Here is an 18,940-nt window from a genome sequence, read left to right as displayed (position 1 = left end):
GCAAAATGCTCTTGATTAATCAATATGCGGCTACTTGCAATATTGTTGCGACCAACAAATTAGTAAAAGTAAGCTCATCAATTATCCACTTTCTGTTTTGATGGAGCGCGCTTGCATTGTCATGGCATCATGCATACGCATGAGATGGGATCTAGCCTGCTTAATTACTAGCTCCTCTCATACATTATTTCTGAGAGCAGGATGATAATATAGAGGTTCTTAATTAATTACTCCACCTTATATTTGTGCTGAGTTGGATTTAAGAGAAACAAGACAAGTGAGCCGCAGATCTATTGCCAACTTTTGCAACAAGTTTTATGACAGTGAGGTGAATCAGGTATAATATGTATGTATCTCTAACCCTTTTTTTTTTGGAAAGAGTACATCTAACTATTGTACTCCGTTAGCTATTAAATTGATAGAGCTCTCGCGGTTAGCTTTATTATTATTATTATTATTATTATTATTATTATTATTATTATTATTATTATTATTATTATTATAATAATAATAATAATTATTATTATTATTAGTCTTGCTCTTTTTTTATAATAAGATAATGAAAAAAGTACTACATCTCCGACCACACAGAAACAATAAGTCTTTACTAAAATAAATAAAAATATTGGTGTGATAAAATTTTATCTACTCTTAAGAAATAAAAACAGCTAAAATGCTAAAAGAACTGCATAAATTATTAGTCTTGCTCTTAATTCAATTCCTTCGCTAGTTATCAGCAGTTTAATTAACATTGATATTAATATTTTACACAATAACACACACATATATATAGGTAGCTAGCTGGAAATTAGTAACTCGATCGATTGCTAGCTGGTAGTAGTTGAATCAAAATAACAAAGAGGCCGATGTGCGTACGTTGGATGGATGGGTACTACACGTATACTGGTACGTACTTCTTCCCTTTCTGTACTTGCAACTTCTCTTCCATTTGTACTACACGGCACCATGCATGCATATGATAGGAGAATGTCAACGGGAACGGCTCCAAAAAATATATTTTTAATATGCCAATTAATTATATATATGTATTACATATGGACACGACGATAACCTTGTTTAATCTGATATATGACCGTGCCAGAGTATACCTAGTAGCTTCACATATGTAATTTTTTTTAATTATATATGCAGCCTTTTTAAACTTAGCCTATCAAACAAGAAACTTAGCTCTCAAATAACCCAATTTGAAATTCGCTCCTATAAAGATTTAAACTCAGGACCTTGGGGTGCGTGCTACTTAGGTCACTACAACCACTAGGCTACATGCCCTTTCACGCTTCACATATGTAATATCGATCGACCATAACATATATATAAATGTAGTACCTAGTAGAACATATTTATAGCTAGTACCTTAATTGAGGGCATAATTAGAACACATTAATTTCTCGATATCCACATACATATACTCCCTCCGTCCCAAAAAAAAAGGTTTATGTGTTCAACGTTTGACCATTTGACCTATTTAAATTTTATGAAATTAAAAATAATTAGTCATGCATAAAGTATGATTTATGTTTTATTATCTAATAACAATAAAAATAGTAATCATATTTTTTTTAAATAAGACGAAGAGTCAAACGTTGTATTCCAAAACTGAAAAATGGAGTCTTCATGGGACGGAGGGATTATATTAATTTGCTGTTGTGCGTGAAACTAAACAGTTATAATATCAACTTGATCCCATAATCGACCTCTGCACGCCTGTAGGTCAGCTCCCGTCCATTTCAAATGATCCAATCGATCAGCTGTACGCCTGTACTACAAGAATTAATCAAGATATTTTTCTTGAGGAGCAGGAGCACAAACCACCAAAAGAAAAGCATCAAAACCGCTAGCATAATAAGTTTTATCGGCCAACTTTAAGGAATAGTGGTCAAGTGATCTAGAGAGATCGAAATTAATTCCAATCAGCGATTATTTTTCACTTTAACTTTATCTATTTTTAATATAATTATTCCTTAATCTTATAAATTCTGATGTACTGATTACTACTTTAACTATGAATTTATTTTGAAATAAATGAAAGAAGATAAAAATAAACTTATTATGAAGGGGGAGTATTTCGGTCTCTGCTAGCTAGTTCTCAGTGGAGATAGATAGATAGATACTCCTAGATGCGTATATATGCTGGCCGTCACGCTCGAAACCATCATTTTCAATATCGGATCGAAGTCGGTCGATTGACATAAATTCTTTCTTAAAACTTGAATATATATATATTCCTCGGCGTAATTTGACTTGTGCGCATCAAATTGGATATCTGAATTAGTACTATGTGTACTTCATCGATCTAGCTCTCGAGAGGTTAATTACCTGCTATATATGAAGTCGTGACGTACGCCGATAATTAATCGAGTGTGTGATCCATCGCTAGAACCTTTGCGGTCGCGGGCTTTGCCGCCGGCGCTGGGGAAGACGTACAGCTAGTCGCTGCCATGGGCATATCGATCACAGGTCTCCTCGACGCTTATGCAACATGGACTGTTTTATACTCTCTCCGTTTTGAAATGTTTGACACCGTTGACTTTTCAGCACATGTTTGACCGTTCGTCTTATTTAAAAACTTTTATGAAATATAAAAAATTATATGCCTACATAGAAATATATTTAATAATGAATCAAATGATAGGAAAAGAATTAATGATTACTTAAATTTTTTGAATAAGACGAACGGTCAAATATGTGCTAAAAAGTCAACGGTGTCAAACATTTCGAAACGGAGGGAGTATTAATTAAAGCTTTGCCCTCCTCCTTCTGGAGATGTGTGTCATGCAAGCGCCGCTAGCGAGCACTCCCTCCCCCTCTTAAGCCTTAATTACATATACTTAACACTAATTATAGAAATTAGGAAAGATTTTGGAGATTTTTTTGAGATTTTTTTACTAACAGATTGAAAATTTTTAAGTTAGATTTGAAAACTTTTGATTTAAGTTTTAAATTTTAAAGTCAAATTTGAAAACTTTCAACTCAGATTTGAAAACTTTTAACTCGACATTTGAAAACTTTTAACTCAGATTCGAAAACTTTCAACTCGAGAATTGAGATTTAAAAACTTTCAAATCCAGATTTGAAAATTTTGAAAACTTCCAATTTGAGATTTGAAAATTTTCAACTCGAGATTTGAAAACTTTCAACTCGAGATTTGAAAACTTTCAAGTCCAGATTTGAAAATTTTGAAAAACTTTCAAATCAAGATTTGAAAACTTTCAAGTCGAGATTTAAAAACTTTCAAGTTCAAATTTGAAAAATTTTCAACTCAAAATTTAAAAACTTTCAAACTCAAAACATACTAAAAAGATTAAAAATAATAATCAGAAAAAAGTGGAAAGAAAAAACGAAAAAAATCGGTAAAAAAACGAAAAAAAAAGCGTGGGAGGAGGCGGTGCGTGCCAGCGGGCCGGCACTAGGCCTTCTGGGCCCGAAACGCGCGCTGCTGGCGTGCACGGGAATTAGCGATTCCGGTGTCATGTTGGTTTCCTGGCTACAAATCTCGATGGGCCAGCCCCATTTGGTATAGCGGCCCAAATTTGAGTGCATTGGTGGGCCATATTCTGAGAACTACTTTGGTGGGCCATATTCTACGTACGGTACCTTCTCTCCTATCCTACTAATAAATCATGTAATAAGTCTACTTTGTATCTTTTAACGTTTTGCTTTATATTGAATCACCTTTCTCAAGTATAAAACCGGGTATAAAACCTTCTTTATCATTGAAAACCGGTGCAAATCAATTTCTTAGAGGTTTGGGAAGCAGTTCTTGCTGACGTGGTATGTTGTTTTTCTTTTCATTTCCTTTTTATCCATCTCATATGATTAATGCGGATGCTTAGGCGGGACTCACCTATAAGTCTCTATCTTCTTTCACCATCTCTCCCATATTTACTCCTTCCCTTTCATTGCGCTAGCATGCCGTTTCCACTCGGAGAAGCATCCCCAATTGTCCCTCGCGCGCCTGCCAAGTTAAGAGTTGTCTATGAAATCTAAGATTAATTATAAAATAGAATTTAAGAACTGTATATAAAATCTAGATCTTATAAAAATAGAAACTAAAAGATGTATATGAAATCCAAATATACTTATAAATATAATAGTACATACAGAAATAAAATTTCAGAGTTCTATATTAAATCTAACTCTACGTGATCATATCCGTTGAAACTGCGCGGTGCAATCCTCTAGTTTAATTTGATTGACACTTGTGAATGGGACAATCTAAATCAATTAAAATTGACCAAGATGTTAAATAATGGAGGCCTAGCATCAAATTATCAAATCTTTCACATTGGGCCTTAGCTTTTCTCAGAAAGAGAAAAAAAATTCTAGCCGAAACAAAGTGGATCAAGAAAGCATTTTTTTTATCTTCCTTATTAATATTTGGGCCTATCAGCTGGATCGCTACATATGATGTCATTTTAAAGATTAAAATGTTCGGATAAAAGGTTTCAAATGAAAGTTTTTTTGACGGAAGTTTTTTAATAGAAGTTTTCATGAAAAACCGTACTTTGTGTTGGGAGCACAATTGCGCTAAATAGCAATCCGCTATGTAGGTATGCCTCCAACAGTCCAACTCAATCATGATCTGGATCAAGGTTTGCAATTTCGGTAACCACCGAAATTTGAAATTTTTTTTTGTGTTTTTTAGCGATATTATTTGAAATTGTAACTGAATTTGAATAACTTTTGATCAGATTAAAAAAAATCGAAAATTTCAGTGGATATTTGTGCTTGCCGGTGGGGTTTGAAATTTCAAACCCTGAACTGGAATAATCTCGGTGCGCTCTATCAAAGAAAAAAAAAGGTATTCGCAACAAATTACCATATTCGTCTATTTCACATAAAGAGATTGTTTTATTTGTGCTTGCTAGGGATGAAAACGGTCGGACAAGCCCTATACCATTTTAATTTTTATTTTTTTTTCTCAAAAACAGAATCGGAATGGTAGACCTAAAAATAGTAACGATATCGGTAATATTAGTATATCAGAAACGGAACCATCGGAACGGAACATACCAATATTGGTCGGAAGTCAAAAATTCATGTCGGAATCAACGAAGTGTGACATAGCACACATTTAACTATGCACGAAGATGACTTTTTAACTTTATTCTTGCATCACCACGCTCCACGTAACACCGTTATATATATGATGATTAATTGATTAATGATATGATAATAAGTTTGATGAACAATATAAACAAAGTTCAATTATACTTCAACATAACATTGATGAGTTGAGGAGACCAAAGTTCAGCAAAATCAACATGCCATGTTATAGGGTTAATAACATTTTCTTTGGTCACTTCCTATTTTTAATGGGCTGCAAACCTACCAGGCTTTCTTCATTCATGGGCTTCCAATGGGTTGGGCTGGTTGAGCCACTGGGGAACTTTTGGAATTTTGATGGAAATTACAGTACAAATACGGTTACCGACAAAACGGTCGGGAAAACCTCCATCTCATTTCCGTTACCATTTCCGGAAGATATTACCGTTTCCATTTTCACCACCATTGGTTACAGATACCGACTAAAACGGTCGGTGCAAACTGGAAACGGCAGCTGCCCGTTTTCACCCCTAGTGCTTGTGCTTGCCGGTGGGGTTTGAAATTTCAAGAAACCCTGATCTGGAATAATCTCGGTGCGCTCTATCAAAGGAAAAAAAAAAGGCATTCGCAACAAATTGCAATATTCGTTTGTTTCACATAAAGAGTTTTTTTTTATGTTAAATCATTGATCAAAGGGATCCCTGAATTTAATTGTCTGAAATGCTACAGGCACCGCACGTCATGAATTGAAGGAAGAATAAACTAAAATGAATTAATCCTAACCAATTATTACAGCACGCAAATCAAATCATATCGGTCCATGAATAGTAGAAAAATAAAGTGAATCCATATCCATCACAAACACACACTATGACGACGTACACTAGCAATTAAGCTACATAATTAGCTAGCTAGGGTGCAGAGAATGAATGAATTAGCTAGGTTGAGTTGACGACGTTGCACTTGAGGCGGATCTCGCCCTGGTCGCCGGTGAGCACGCCGATGGCGCCCATCTTCACCATGGAGTGAGCGAAATCCTGGAAGAAGTGGCCGTCGTACCTGCCGGTGGCGGCGAGGCGGATGTAGGCGCTGGTGAAGGGGTGGTCCATGAGGCAGGCGTCCGACCGGAGCAGCGCCCGCCTCCTCGCCACCTGCCGGAAGTAGCTGCTGTCGAACCTCGTGAAGCTCCCGGGGTCCATCTCCGCCGTCACGTTCCCGTCGTACGGCGGGGCGCCCTCCTTGCACTGCTTCCGCAGCCTGTCGGCGTACGCGCCGTCGAGCTTGAGCGGCGGGTCGGCGCCGGGGCCGTAGAGGCGGTCGGCGAAGTTTGGGCAGTGCGCCTTCCCGAGGGTGTGGGCGGCGGAGAGCACGACGAGGTCCTTGACGTCGAGGCCCTTGGCGGCGAAGGAGTCCACCATGCGGGAGACGTTGCCGCAGAGCGGGGGAAGCTGACCGCCGCAGCTGGCGGCGGTGGAGGAGCGGCCGTCCCTGCGGCCGAGCGGGACGTGCCAGTAGGGGCCCTTGGCGAGGACGACGGCGTCGCGGGCCATGAGGGCGAGGAGGTCGGCGCAGGAGACGGTGGCAGGGCAGGCGGCCTCGAGCTTGGCCTTGACGCGGGCGACGGAGTCGAAGCCACGGAGGGACTTGTTGGGGTCGGAGTCCCTCTCGGCGGCGTTGGCGGGGGTGGAGTCGAGGAGGACGGAGGCGTCGCAGCCCTGGACGAAGCAGTCGTGGTAGTGGAGGCGGAGCAGCGCGGCGGCGAGGTCGGGGGACGCACGGATGATCCTCGCCGTCTCCCGGAACACCATCTCCTCTGCGTGCGGGCACGTCTCCCGGTAGTACCCCGTCCGCAGCTGCCCAGCTGCCGCTGCCGGTGGAGCAGCAGCAGCATTATTATTCGACGCCACTAGCATGAGCATCACCATGAGCCATGACAGCCGCAGCTGCGACGCCATCGAGGAGATTCTTGCTGCTGCCGCGGCGGCCATGACAGCAGCTGCCTTAGCTAGTAGATAGACGAAGAAGAATCTGGCTGGCTGGGTGTGTGTGTGTGTGACACTGTCACTGATGATCGATCCGCAGGAGCTAGGCAGGCTGGTTAAATTAGGTAAGTAAACGGGCTGGACGGACACGTACCGTCACTGATCGATCGAGTTGAGAGTTGAGTGTGCAGTGTGACACTCCGATCCACTACTGTCCTAGTGTGAATGAGTTATTAATATGTGTGCTTCGAGATCCTGCCCGGCCGGTGCATATTCTTAATCAATTCGTCGGTAAGTTGACCTTGCTGATTTAACAAGCTGCATACTTGCCTCACCTCAGCTGCAGCTGGAATTCATTAAGAATCATGCATATATTCTAGAGATATAGAGTATCTTTGCGTTGCCGTTACGCTGGCCGGTGATCTAGCTGCCTAGGGATTTTACTAAGTACCAACAAGCTAATGTAAGATACTACTTACTACTCCCTCCGTTTTAAAATAAGTGCAACTCTACAGTTCAAACCTTTGTCCTAAAATAAATGTAGCCAACTATACTTCCTCCGTACTCGTAAAGGAAGTCGTTTTGGATAACGACACGGTCTACAAAACACAATTCTGACTTCTTGTTTCTATAACAATATTTCTTGAAAAGTGATATATGTATATTTTTATGAAAATATTTTTCAAGATAAATTTATTCATATAATTTTTACATTTTTAAACTCAACAACTTGAGAGTTATTCATGATTTATATTCCCAAGGTTTGACTTAAACATTATCCTAAACGACTTCTTTTACGAGTATGGAGGGAGTACTTATTTTGAAACGGAGGGAGTACGTTTTACTAATATGACGATCAATTCATAAACAGACCATAGGCAGGATATGAGGAGCAGATGACTATGTATTTAGCAGAGGGATTCTAATCGCACTCGAGTGAGTGTCCATTTATTACATATCAACTAAATGGTTATGAAAAAAATTAAAATAGATTACCAAGATAAATTAATACGTAATAAACTACTTCATAAATGTGCAAGTTTGAATCAATCAAAATCTATAAGTTGTAAAAAAACAACAATTTAAACTCTAACTAATATACATATATTTATAGTCAAATTTATTACTTGTATAAATCAAATTTAAAATTGCAGGTTTATGGTGAGATATTATATACCGATCTATCTTTTTTTTTTAAAAAAATTATTTAGTTAAAATTCAATAAACGAGTTGTTGTATTAAAAGAGTTGTTGTATTAAAAGAGTTTCCCTACAAGCTACATATATAGCCTGGACAACCAAGATGGGCCTCCAGTCGGCCTACTCAATTATAATGTACGGGCCTCATGCAAACGACCCCAAAAGACAGATATCATGGGCCTGATGGCTGTAGTAGAGTAGTAGTACACTGGCCGGCTGTCCCGTTCAGTGCTGTCCATAAACATATCAGACATTGACCCAACATTTCTTTGTGAACTAACACAATCTTTCCTTACTTTCATCAATACTGCTTGGCGGCTTGGCATGCATTATCTTAAGCCTAAGTTATCTGCAGTTAGGATTTTCCATTCATCACAATCCAGGTGAAAAACTTACATTACATTTGGGCTCTTTGATATGCCAAATTAAGGCCCCACTTGAATTGGAGGATTCCTAAACGAAATACGGAGGATTCTAATCTTATGGGAAAAAAATCCAATGAAAGCATTTGAAAGAAATGATTGAATCATACTATTCCTTTAAAATTCATATGGAATTGCCAATCCTATGATAATTTTGGAGGAATATAACCAAGATGCCGTACCTCATGCTTTCCATCCTTTGTCTCTTTCAATCTTTTACTTTTTTTTCCTGCATTTCAATCAAACACCTCTTTTGAAGTTCTCTTGTGGTCTTCGTGTAGGAATTGAGAATCCGTGCCATTTGATTCCTGTGTTTTGTTTTCCTATTCATGTGTTCCGAGTTTCCTGTGTTTTAAAGGGGTCCTACTATTTGCAAGAAACAAAATTAATCATCCGTTAGTTTTTGCAAAATTTCGAGGTTTCGATCGAGCTGGCTCAAATTGACAAACCGCTTGGTAAAAACTGGTCAAATTCAAATCGAATTTATATTTTTTTTTTTGCAAAAACGTAGTCAGAATATAATTAATGCCAGTTTTTATTTCAATGGTTATTGATTGGCGAAAGGTTTTGTTTGCATATTTATGCATGGTCGCGGCAACGCAAGTATAAAAATTCCAATTTGGCATAATTAAGCATAGTACGTGTAACGACTTGATCGAATTTATTGTCAGATTTAATTAGTAGTGCTAGTAGGTAATTTGAATTGGACATGCAGACACGGTTTAAGCAAGTCAAATTTGCATGTGGCGATGATTGATCAGATCGATGCATGCATATATATTCGAGAGAGAGGCAAGTTGAGTTGAGTTGAGCAATCACAAACTTAGTTGAGCTCAAGGCGTGGAGCTCCACGCTAGAACGGATACCCTCATCTCAATCGGGCGGTAAGCCCCATCTCAATCGGGTACAGCGTCCGTCACAGGCTAGAAGTCACTGATGTGAAGAGTTATCTCAATTGAGCAAACGGCCGTCACGAATGAATATATATCAATCGGGTCCTAAGTAAAGCCCGTCACAGATAGCTTTGACCCAGACGACCAGTCAAACTATAGCCCGTCATAGATGACCTATCTCTATCGGGCCACAACTAGCGCCCGTCACAGATGACTACTAACCTTTATCGGGTCTAAACTAGAGCCCGTCACAGATGATACACATCTCAATCGGGCCTAAACTATAGCCCGTCACAGATGACTACTGACCTCAATCGGGCCTAAACTAGAGCCCGTCACAGATGACTACTGATCTCAATCGGGTCTAAACTAGAGCCCGTCACAGATGAACTCATCTCAATCGGGCATTTATTTATGGCCCGTCACAGATGACTATAATACACAAAAAAAATAAATTTTGTTTTTTGGCTAGCCTTAGGTCTTTGCTAGCCATGCCCGCTGCAAAAATGACAGAAACAAACACAGATATCCAATATCCCCAGCTCCCCAGCTTCACCCATTCATATACATATGCATTCACATACACAGACATCAACATATTTGACATAACCACACATTCACAGCCATCTCATATTTCACATCCATTCACATATTTAACATCCATTCAAATATTTATCATGTTTCACCTACAAAACTAAGTTAATTGGATCAAATATTTATTTAGCAAGTCTTAACATAAACATATGAAATATATACATAAATATAAACATCACAGTTACATCATCACAGTTGCATAATAAGTGTTCATCATTGCCTAAACATAAAAGTTCAACATTGTTCATCATTTTAGTTTAAGCCTAAGCATTCCTTTGGGGTTAATTATTTCGCGGAGGATGAAGCCGGCTATCTCCTCGCGAACCTCCTCACAGCTGGTAGGCAGAGACTTGGTTATTGTGCCCTACATTGTCATAATTACAGATTAGTTGATCGATCATATATAAGTACTAAAATGTAGTTAGTCTATCACAATTGAGACCACCGACCTCAAACTCAGCCAAAGTCTTCACCTTTTCTCTATACAGAAAGCGCATATTGTGGCACACATGGAATCCGCACTGGTAACCTATTTGTTGCTTCACCGGGAAGTCTTTTTTTGTGGATGAGGGTGTCATGCCCTGTCTTCCTGAGGCCTCCTCTTTGCACGTATTGGGCCCACGCTTCATCTATCGCTAGTTGAATTGGGGTCCAATCATATGCGTTCTTATCAATTCTGGAGTTCAGGTAGTGACATGTACTCCACTTAGGTGTTATGACCAGAAGGATCCAATGGGCACTGCGGCATTAATATAGTGAAAGTTAATTAAGTACTCAAGTAATGTGTCATGCTGTTGTGTATATTTAGTTAACACACTTACTATTAATTATAGGCGCACATAATGTACTCCTTGTCTTGGCGGGACCACAAGGTGTCGTAGATGTAGTTGACCATTCCTTGACGGTCATTCTGAAGATTTGTGATAGTGACCACTTGTGGATCAAGGAAGGCAACTTCCGGTGCATGCTTCTGACACCATTGCCAACTTAACCTACACACAGGATAAACGATCTTGTAAGCAAGTTAAACCGATTGTTATTACCAGATTGAGTTGGGCGACAATACTTACAAGGAGTAGCACTTAAGGAGGCTTGTGTCCACCGCTCGGAGCCTGTAGAGGTCGAAAAGATCCTTGAAGTCGACCACGATATAATTTGTTGGATCAAGGAATGGCTTTCCATCGTGCTCTCCAAGGATATCGGTAGCTTTACTTGGCTTCCTGGCGTTAGATTTCTCCATGTAGTATAAGTGAAGGTCCTTGCAAGCGGTGCCCATTGCAGCAAGCACGTCATCTCCAACCAATGGCATGCCTAGTTGGAACTCCTGTGGAGCGACGTATTTCTTCTTGACCTCTTTGCCCTTAGTCTCTTCCTGGCCCTTGCCCAGATCTAGCTTCCTTGGAGCTAGAAGCGAGGCCTGCACCTTTCCTCCCCTTCCTCTCCCCTTTGCTTCGGGTTTATCGAGAGTAATTCTCTGAGGGGAAGAGTGTGCCTTCCTGCTCTTCTTCATCGGTGGGGGTTCATGAATCGCCTTGCTGTCGGCCTCCGTTCGGTCCTCCCCAAAATCCGTGTCGTACTGCAACTGCACATCGTAAGATTGTGCATGACGATCTTGAGCAGGAGGGGCTGAAGGAGCAGAGGCAGGTCTCTTTGGTGGACGACCGCCTGGTGCAGTGGTTGGCCTCGCTGTAACCCTGATCTCAATGAGGTCCTTGGGCCATTGGATGAAGGTACCATGGGCATTTCCTAGTGAGAGGACCTCGTCGTTCGGTGGATATTTCAGAGGGAACAGCTCGTATTCGGGCTTCACCGAATCGACTTGAACTTTTGCACAGTCGGCCCTGAGTTGCGCTCCATGCACTCTTGTCTTTGGGGTCGGCTTGTACGCAAGTCCCTCAGCTGCTGGAACCGTGAAGGTCAGCATCACCCTAACTGTGAGGGTGCAGCTCGTTGGTTCCTGCGATAGATTAATCAATTCTTTTAGAATATTATATATCATATGGATTCGTTAAGTCTTTCATGTATTGAGTAAGTTCACGGTTACCGTTATGTGGTCGACGGCGCTATCGACCGATGTTGGATTTTCCGCCAACTCAGTTGATGCGCAACTGCTTCGTTTTTGGGTGGGACTTCCTAACTCTTCGTGCGCAGCAGCAGCGGCGGCCTGGGGGTTCTGTTGCTCTTCTCGGATCTCTTGCCTAATCTTGGCCCTCATCGACTCGAGCTTTTCGTCGAATTCAGATGTCAGCTCAGCTCTTATCAACGCCCGGATCTTGGCTTCAAGGCGTGCATCTTTCTCCGCCTTGTTGGAAGTCCGCTTCTTGTACTACCACGCGTAGTCTGGAAATCCATACTTCCAGGGAACAGAAGACCCAACGCCCCGTGTCCGTCCACGGTGTTCCTTGTTGCCCAACGCTTTCGTGAGGAGGTCGTCCTCGCGTCTTTGAGAGCAGGCCTCTTGCGAGGCTTGTTGCTCGGCAACCAACTCCTTCTGCACTACAATTTAGTGGGTTTAAATAAACTGCATGATGGGAAACAATGCGAACATCTAGTTTGACTAGACACTTACAATAGCTTCGTATACTCGTTGATCTTCTGCATTTGGCATGAAGATTGTGCCATCATAATTCTTCTAGTACCTGGCCCTGGCCCAGTTCCTAGCCCGAGGGTGTGGGATATCGCCAAACACAAGCGGTGTGCACGATTCCTCCGCTTCTTCATCCTCACGCTGCCATTCCTCTTCCTTACCGGCATATCCGGCGGTGCCAAGCCGGTGCGGATGTTGGTTCCTGGTCTGGAGCAAACGATATGCCTCGCTTCTAGCTCTGGACTCGGGGGTCGACTTCTTCGCATGGAATTCCTCCCAGACCTGTTCCGTGATCCAAGGAAATTTCTGTCTTGGATCTGGATTCGCCGGGTTGTAGACGAACTCGCCGACTAGCTTAGTCTTGAAGTTCTTTCAAGCATTGCCCATAACCTTGAAAGCAGCCCGCCTAAGACGGTACTCATGCTCCGCAGGATAATCAAAGCTCTCCTTGAACGTTAGCCAAGCAATGTCCTTCTCTGCGGCCGGCACGAGCTTGATGTCATCTTGCAGAATACTGAATTTCTGCCTCCCTGTGACCCCGCAGATAGACCTAAATCAGCTCAATATTTTCCTTGGAGATGTCGGCAACCCTACGGCGTCCACCGCTGTTATGCGGAATCGTTCCTTAGGGATTTTGTTCCCTGTCCTAGGAGTACGTGCCCTTGAGGACCCACTAGTTGTCGTCGACATTGGTTCGCCTTGCTGAGACATCGTATACTTTTTTTTTCTAAATAACAAAAATACACAATTGAGTGCTACAATCTATTACAATGAATTTAATGTCACCTAGAAAAATAAATGAAACATACAAATAAACTAAATTGCGCATCTCACTGTAATAAAACGAACCACATTTCATCTATTTACTAAATTCATTAATGCACCATATATAAATAAACGAAATTGCAGAATACTGAATTGCGCATCTCACAGTAATAAAACAAACCACATTTCATCTATTTACTAAATTCATTAATGCACCATGTATAAATAAACGAAATTGCACATCTCACAGTAATAAAATTAACCACATTTCATCAATCACTACAATCATCTATCACAAAATTCATAAATGCACCACATTTCATCCTAACATCGACATGTCTCACTCACAGTTCAATCACATATCATCCACATCCACATTTCAATGACATGTCATTCACAGTTAGCATAGGGCGGCGCGATGGAGTACTCACCTGAGGACGGTCGGTGGGGCTCGGTGGCGGCAGCGCCGAGCTCGGTGGAGGGCGTCGCCATATTTCCAAAAATATGTAGAGAGTTGATCAACAACAGAGTTGATCCTCTCATCAGGATCTACAACTTTTATTTTGGTCATTTGTACTAAAACAAAAATAGCCATATTAATGACTACACATATCAAGTCTTTGCAATAAAACAAAATACTTCATTCATTTCAATAGATAAGTACAAATGCATCAGTCACAAGGTTATGCCTTCCGTATGATCTGAACGAGCATATGCCACAGGCTCTTGGGGATCATCATCAAGGTCAATGTAAGGTCTTACATGAAGATTATGGTTGTATTCTTCTTCATCGACGACGTTGTCAACTCCTACAATTCAGCGCTTTCCATCCCTCACGATGTGCATCTTCTTGTTTGAAGGGTCTTTTATGTAGAATATCTGCTCGACCTGTTTCGCAAGTACAAATGGTTCATCGGCGTATCCCACCTTAGATAGATCTACTAAAGTGAAACCTTCCTTGTCGGCTTTGACACCAGTGCGTAGATTCACCCAACGGCAGCGGAACAAAGGAACCTTAAACTTGACGTAGTTTAGCTCCCATATCTCCTCAATGCGGCCGTAGTATGTGTTTGACCCAACTTGATCCTGGAATGCATCTATACGGACGCCGCTATTTTGCACTGTGCTTTTGTCATCTTGTTTGACGGTGTAAAATGTGTATCCATTTATATCGTATCCTTGCCATGTGTCTACGGTCCAAGACGGTCCCATCCCCAACAACTGTACTGTCTCATTTGGGACATCCGAGGACATTGTCACACGATTCTTGAACCATTTGTTGAACCGAGAATTATGTTCTCTGTTAATCCATGCATCAGATCGCCCCAAGTTCTCATCTCGGATTTTCGCTAAGTGCTCCTCAAAGTATGGGCCAACTTCTGCCATATGTTGGAGCACAGCGTAATGAGCCTGCGCGTACGACGCTTGATCGGGCCTAATTCTTTTCCTTCCGATTGTGCCAACACCTGACAACCTTCCCTCGTGACGAGACGCAGGAACTCCGATAGGATCGGCATCGGACATGTAATTGACACAAAACTCAATAGCCTCCTCGGTCGTGTAACCTTCAATGATGCTCCCCTCGGGTTTAGCTCTGTTACGAACGTACGACTTCAGAACTCCCATATACCTTTCAAACGGCCACATTTCCCTTAGAAAAGCCGGGCCACATAGTTTTGTTTGCTTCACCAGATGAACAGGGAGATGAACCATTATATCAAAGAAAGACAGTGGGAAAAACATCTCCAGGTGACAGAGGGTATTCACAATATCGGTCTGTAGCCCATCTAGATCTTCTGGATCTATAACCTTCTGTCCAATTGCATTGAAGAAGGCGCACAGACGTTGGATCGTGTGACACACTTTCGGTGGTAGAATGCCTCTGATAGCAACTGGCAAGATTTGTGTGATTAGCACGTGGCAATCGTGAGGCTTCATTCCAACAAGTTTTAGATCGTCCAATTTAACATACTTACTTATCCTCGCTGAATAGCCCGATGGAACTTTAATATCCTTCAAGCATGATAACATTGCGATCTTCTCATCCTTCGACAGTGTGTGGCAGGCTAGAGGGAGGTACACTTTACCTGTCTCTGCATCTCGTATGGGCTGGAGTTCACTGCGAATATTCATGTCCTATAGATCAAGGCGCGCGTTCAACCCGTCCTTTGTCTTCCCGGGAATATTCAGCATCAGGCCAACCAAACTCTCACACACATTCTTTTCTACATGCATGAGATCAATGCAATGACGGACATCAAGATCTTTCCAGTAAGGTAGCCGCCAAAATATGGATTTTTTCTTCCACATACCCTTCTCCTTTGTCTTGCTACGTTTTCTTTTCTTCCCAAACTCATTGCTTATGTCCTTGACCATATTGTGGACCTCATCTCCGGACAAATCTTTGGGAGCAGGCTGAAGTTCTCTCTTACCGTTATAAATTTTCTTCTTTCTTCTAAATGCGTGACGTAGCAGGAGCCACCTTCGGTGACCCATGTATACCATCTTTCGTGATTTCTTCAGCCACCAGCTTCGTGTATGTTCCTTGCAATCGGAGCATGCCTTCTTTCCTTTTATAGTTTGTCCGGAAAGATTACCGAGTGCAGGGTAGTCATTAATGGTGCAGAACAATAGAACTCTTAGCTTGAAGTTCTCCTGACCATATGCATCCCAAGTTTCCACACCTTCTTTCCAAAGAATCTCCAGATCATCGATAACAGGCTCCAGGAATACATCCATATCATTGCCGGGTTGCTTTGGACCTTGGATTAACAAGCACAACATAATATATTTCCGTTTAAAGCATAACCATGGTGGGAGGTTATAGTTCGCAATAAGAACTGGCCAAGTGCTGTGAGTACTACTCATGTCACCGAAAGGATTCATGCCATTCGTACACAAACATATCCTCATGTTTCTAGGGTCGGCAGCAAAGTCTTTGTGTTTTCGATCGATATTCCTCCATTCAATCGAATCCGTTGGGTGTCTAAGCATACCGTCATTCCTTCTCTCCGTGGCGTGCCAACGTACTAACTTCGCTTCGTTCGGGTTGGCAAAGATTCTCTTGAAACGATCAATGATAGGTAGATACCACACAACCTTTGCGGACCACCCCTCTTTGACTTATTTCCTTCGTCAGCACTTTTCTTTCGCTTGTATCGAGAAGCCTTGCAGACAGGACAAGCATCCAAGTCCGCATATTGCTTGTGGTACAATATGCAGTCGTTGGGACAAGCGTGAATTCTACGGACCTCTAACCCTAGTGGACACAGAACCTACTTTGCTTCGTATGTCGTCTCGGGCAATGTGTTCTCAACAGGAAGCATAGCCTTCAAAATTCCTAAAAGATCTGTGAAACTCTTGTCTGTCCATCCACTACTTGCCTTCAGTTTCATTAGGTCCAAGGTAACTGACAACTAAGTGTGTTTTGCTTTGCATCCAGCGTACAGAGGCATCTCGGAATCACTTACCAACCTGCTGAACTTCATTCCATCTCTCTCATTCTGGGCTGGGTCCTCAATGTCACGTAACATGTCTTGCAGTAGATCGTGATCCACATTAACCATTTCACCGCCCAATGGAGAAGGTATAAACATATCATGCTCATCTTCATCTTCCTGATTATGCGCATCACTTCTGTCTGCTGCTGCTCCACTTTCTGATTCTTGCTCTCCATGCTTCACCCAACATGTATAGCCCTCCATGAATCCTCGTTGTATCATATGACCGTGTACGTCCTCTCCGCTATCAAATATATTCTCATTCTTGCAATCTGCACATGGACAACACATGTAATCACTGTTTCTTCTTATCCGATCCTCCTCCGCGGCGTTCATAAAATTTATTACGCCCTTTCTGTACTCTGTAGAATGACGTTTCAAATTTTTCGCATACATCCAACTTCGATCAATTGCTACAAAATAAAAAAAACAAATTAGAGGCACATATTATAAGATCATTATTGCAAAAGTAAGACGTGATGAAATTGCTCAATTAATGATTAATATTGCTCACTTGATTGATCCATTTTGATCACCTACAGAAATTTAATTTCTGTTTTCCTTGGAAAAAGGACAAAAAATCGCCCCCTACAGCCTCCCACCAAAATAGTGAACAGTGGGATACAGTTACACTAGGTGGTGGCGGGTATTTATACTGTGCAACAAATATCTGTAACAGCCCTAAAACAATCAACCGTGACGGGCATACCAGTAATCTCTATCGGGCCTTAATAAAAGGCCGTCAAAAAAGAGTGTCATCTGTGACGGGCACTACACTTATCTCAATCGGGCCTCTAGTTGGAGCCCGTCACAGATGACCCTCATCTGTGACGGGCTTCTTTTAGGGCCCGATTGAGATATGGAACCCTCATCTCAATCGGGCCTCAACTACAGCCCGTCACAGATAAGTGTCATCCGTGACGGGCTTTATTTTTATGCCGATATACCATGCTTGTGCGACCATATCTCAATCGGGCGAAACTTCGGCCCGATTGAGATTACTTCCTTGTGACGGCCCGTAAATTCCAGTCTTGTTATGGGCCATCACAGATGTAAGGATCTATACTAGTGCCAATTAATTGACTTGACCGCCGCTAAATCGATCTCTCTCTTTCAAGTCAATATACACATGCACCAGCACCAATAAGGGCTACCCCGGATGCATGCATGCATGTCTCTCAACGTTCTTACGGATAAACAATGTGTCAATTAGCAACACAAAAATTAATTGATGATCCATTACGTGCTTAATTTTCTTTTTAAATCAATCGCATGATGAACAAGATCTACGCTTGGACAAGTTGCTGAAACTATATACTACACTAATCCAAGTTGTTGTGTTTACAAACTGCATGCATCCGGCCTTATAAATACCGATTTGCCTAAAACCGACATCAATGAAATTATTTCTTTTTATTTTTTAAGTATAAAATTAAGAATCGGTACCTATAACCATTCATTGGTAATGGTTTATAACAAAAACCAATGCCAATTGTCCTCCCAAGTCATAGGTATCGGTTCTTATAACAGACCGGTACCTATGAACATCACATATATATGTACCGGTTCTTATAATAAACCGACATCTATAAGTACGTTATCATAGATACCGGTTTTTATTGTGAACCGAAACATATAGACATCACATCATATATCATATATGTGCCCGTTCTTAATGAAAACTAGCACTTATAAGTCCATATATAGGTGCTCCTTTAAAAAAAAACCCGCACCTATAATGACACGGCTTATATATGTGTGTTTTTATCTAACTTTTTCATATAAAGTCGGATGAAAGATAAATTTTATATCAAATTTGTAGAGCTCGACAAGATTTACAGCTTTGTAGTTGATGACTATTTATTTAAGGTCGTTTGGATGTCTAAAAATGTATTATAAGGTCTCGGATATATATATGCATAAGTGAATAT

General features: G+C 41.3%; 1 protein-coding gene across 1 annotated transcript; it reads right to left on the bottom strand.

Moving 5' to 3' along the window:
• Window positions 1-5,774: 5,774 nt before the first annotated feature.
• LOC127778856 (peroxidase 1-like) lies at window positions 5,775-7,227 on the bottom strand. Its single transcript, XM_052305498.1, has one exon. The coding sequence runs from the start codon at window positions 7,053-7,055 to the stop codon at window positions 6,006-6,008; it is 1,050 nt and encodes a 349-aa protein (XP_052161458.1). The 5' UTR covers window positions 7,056-7,227; the 3' UTR covers window positions 5,775-6,005.
• Between the last annotated feature and the right edge of the window lie 11,713 nt (window positions 7,228-18,940).

The sequence above is a fragment of the Oryza glaberrima genome, chromosome 7 (assembly GCF_000147395.1).
Source record: "Oryza glaberrima chromosome 7, OglaRS2, whole genome shotgun sequence".
NCBI lineage: Eukaryota > Viridiplantae > Streptophyta > Magnoliopsida > Poales > Poaceae > Oryza > Oryza glaberrima.
Note: the sequence above shows the minus strand (reverse complement) of the source record. Positions and strands in the feature narration are given on the sequence as shown.

Bases quoted from the DNA above. Each gene is read 5' to 3' on its own strand.
- LOC127778856 (XM_052305498.1), bottom strand. From the start codon at position 7,055: ATGGCCGCCGCGGCAGCAGCAAGAATCTCCTCGATGGCGTCGCAGCTG.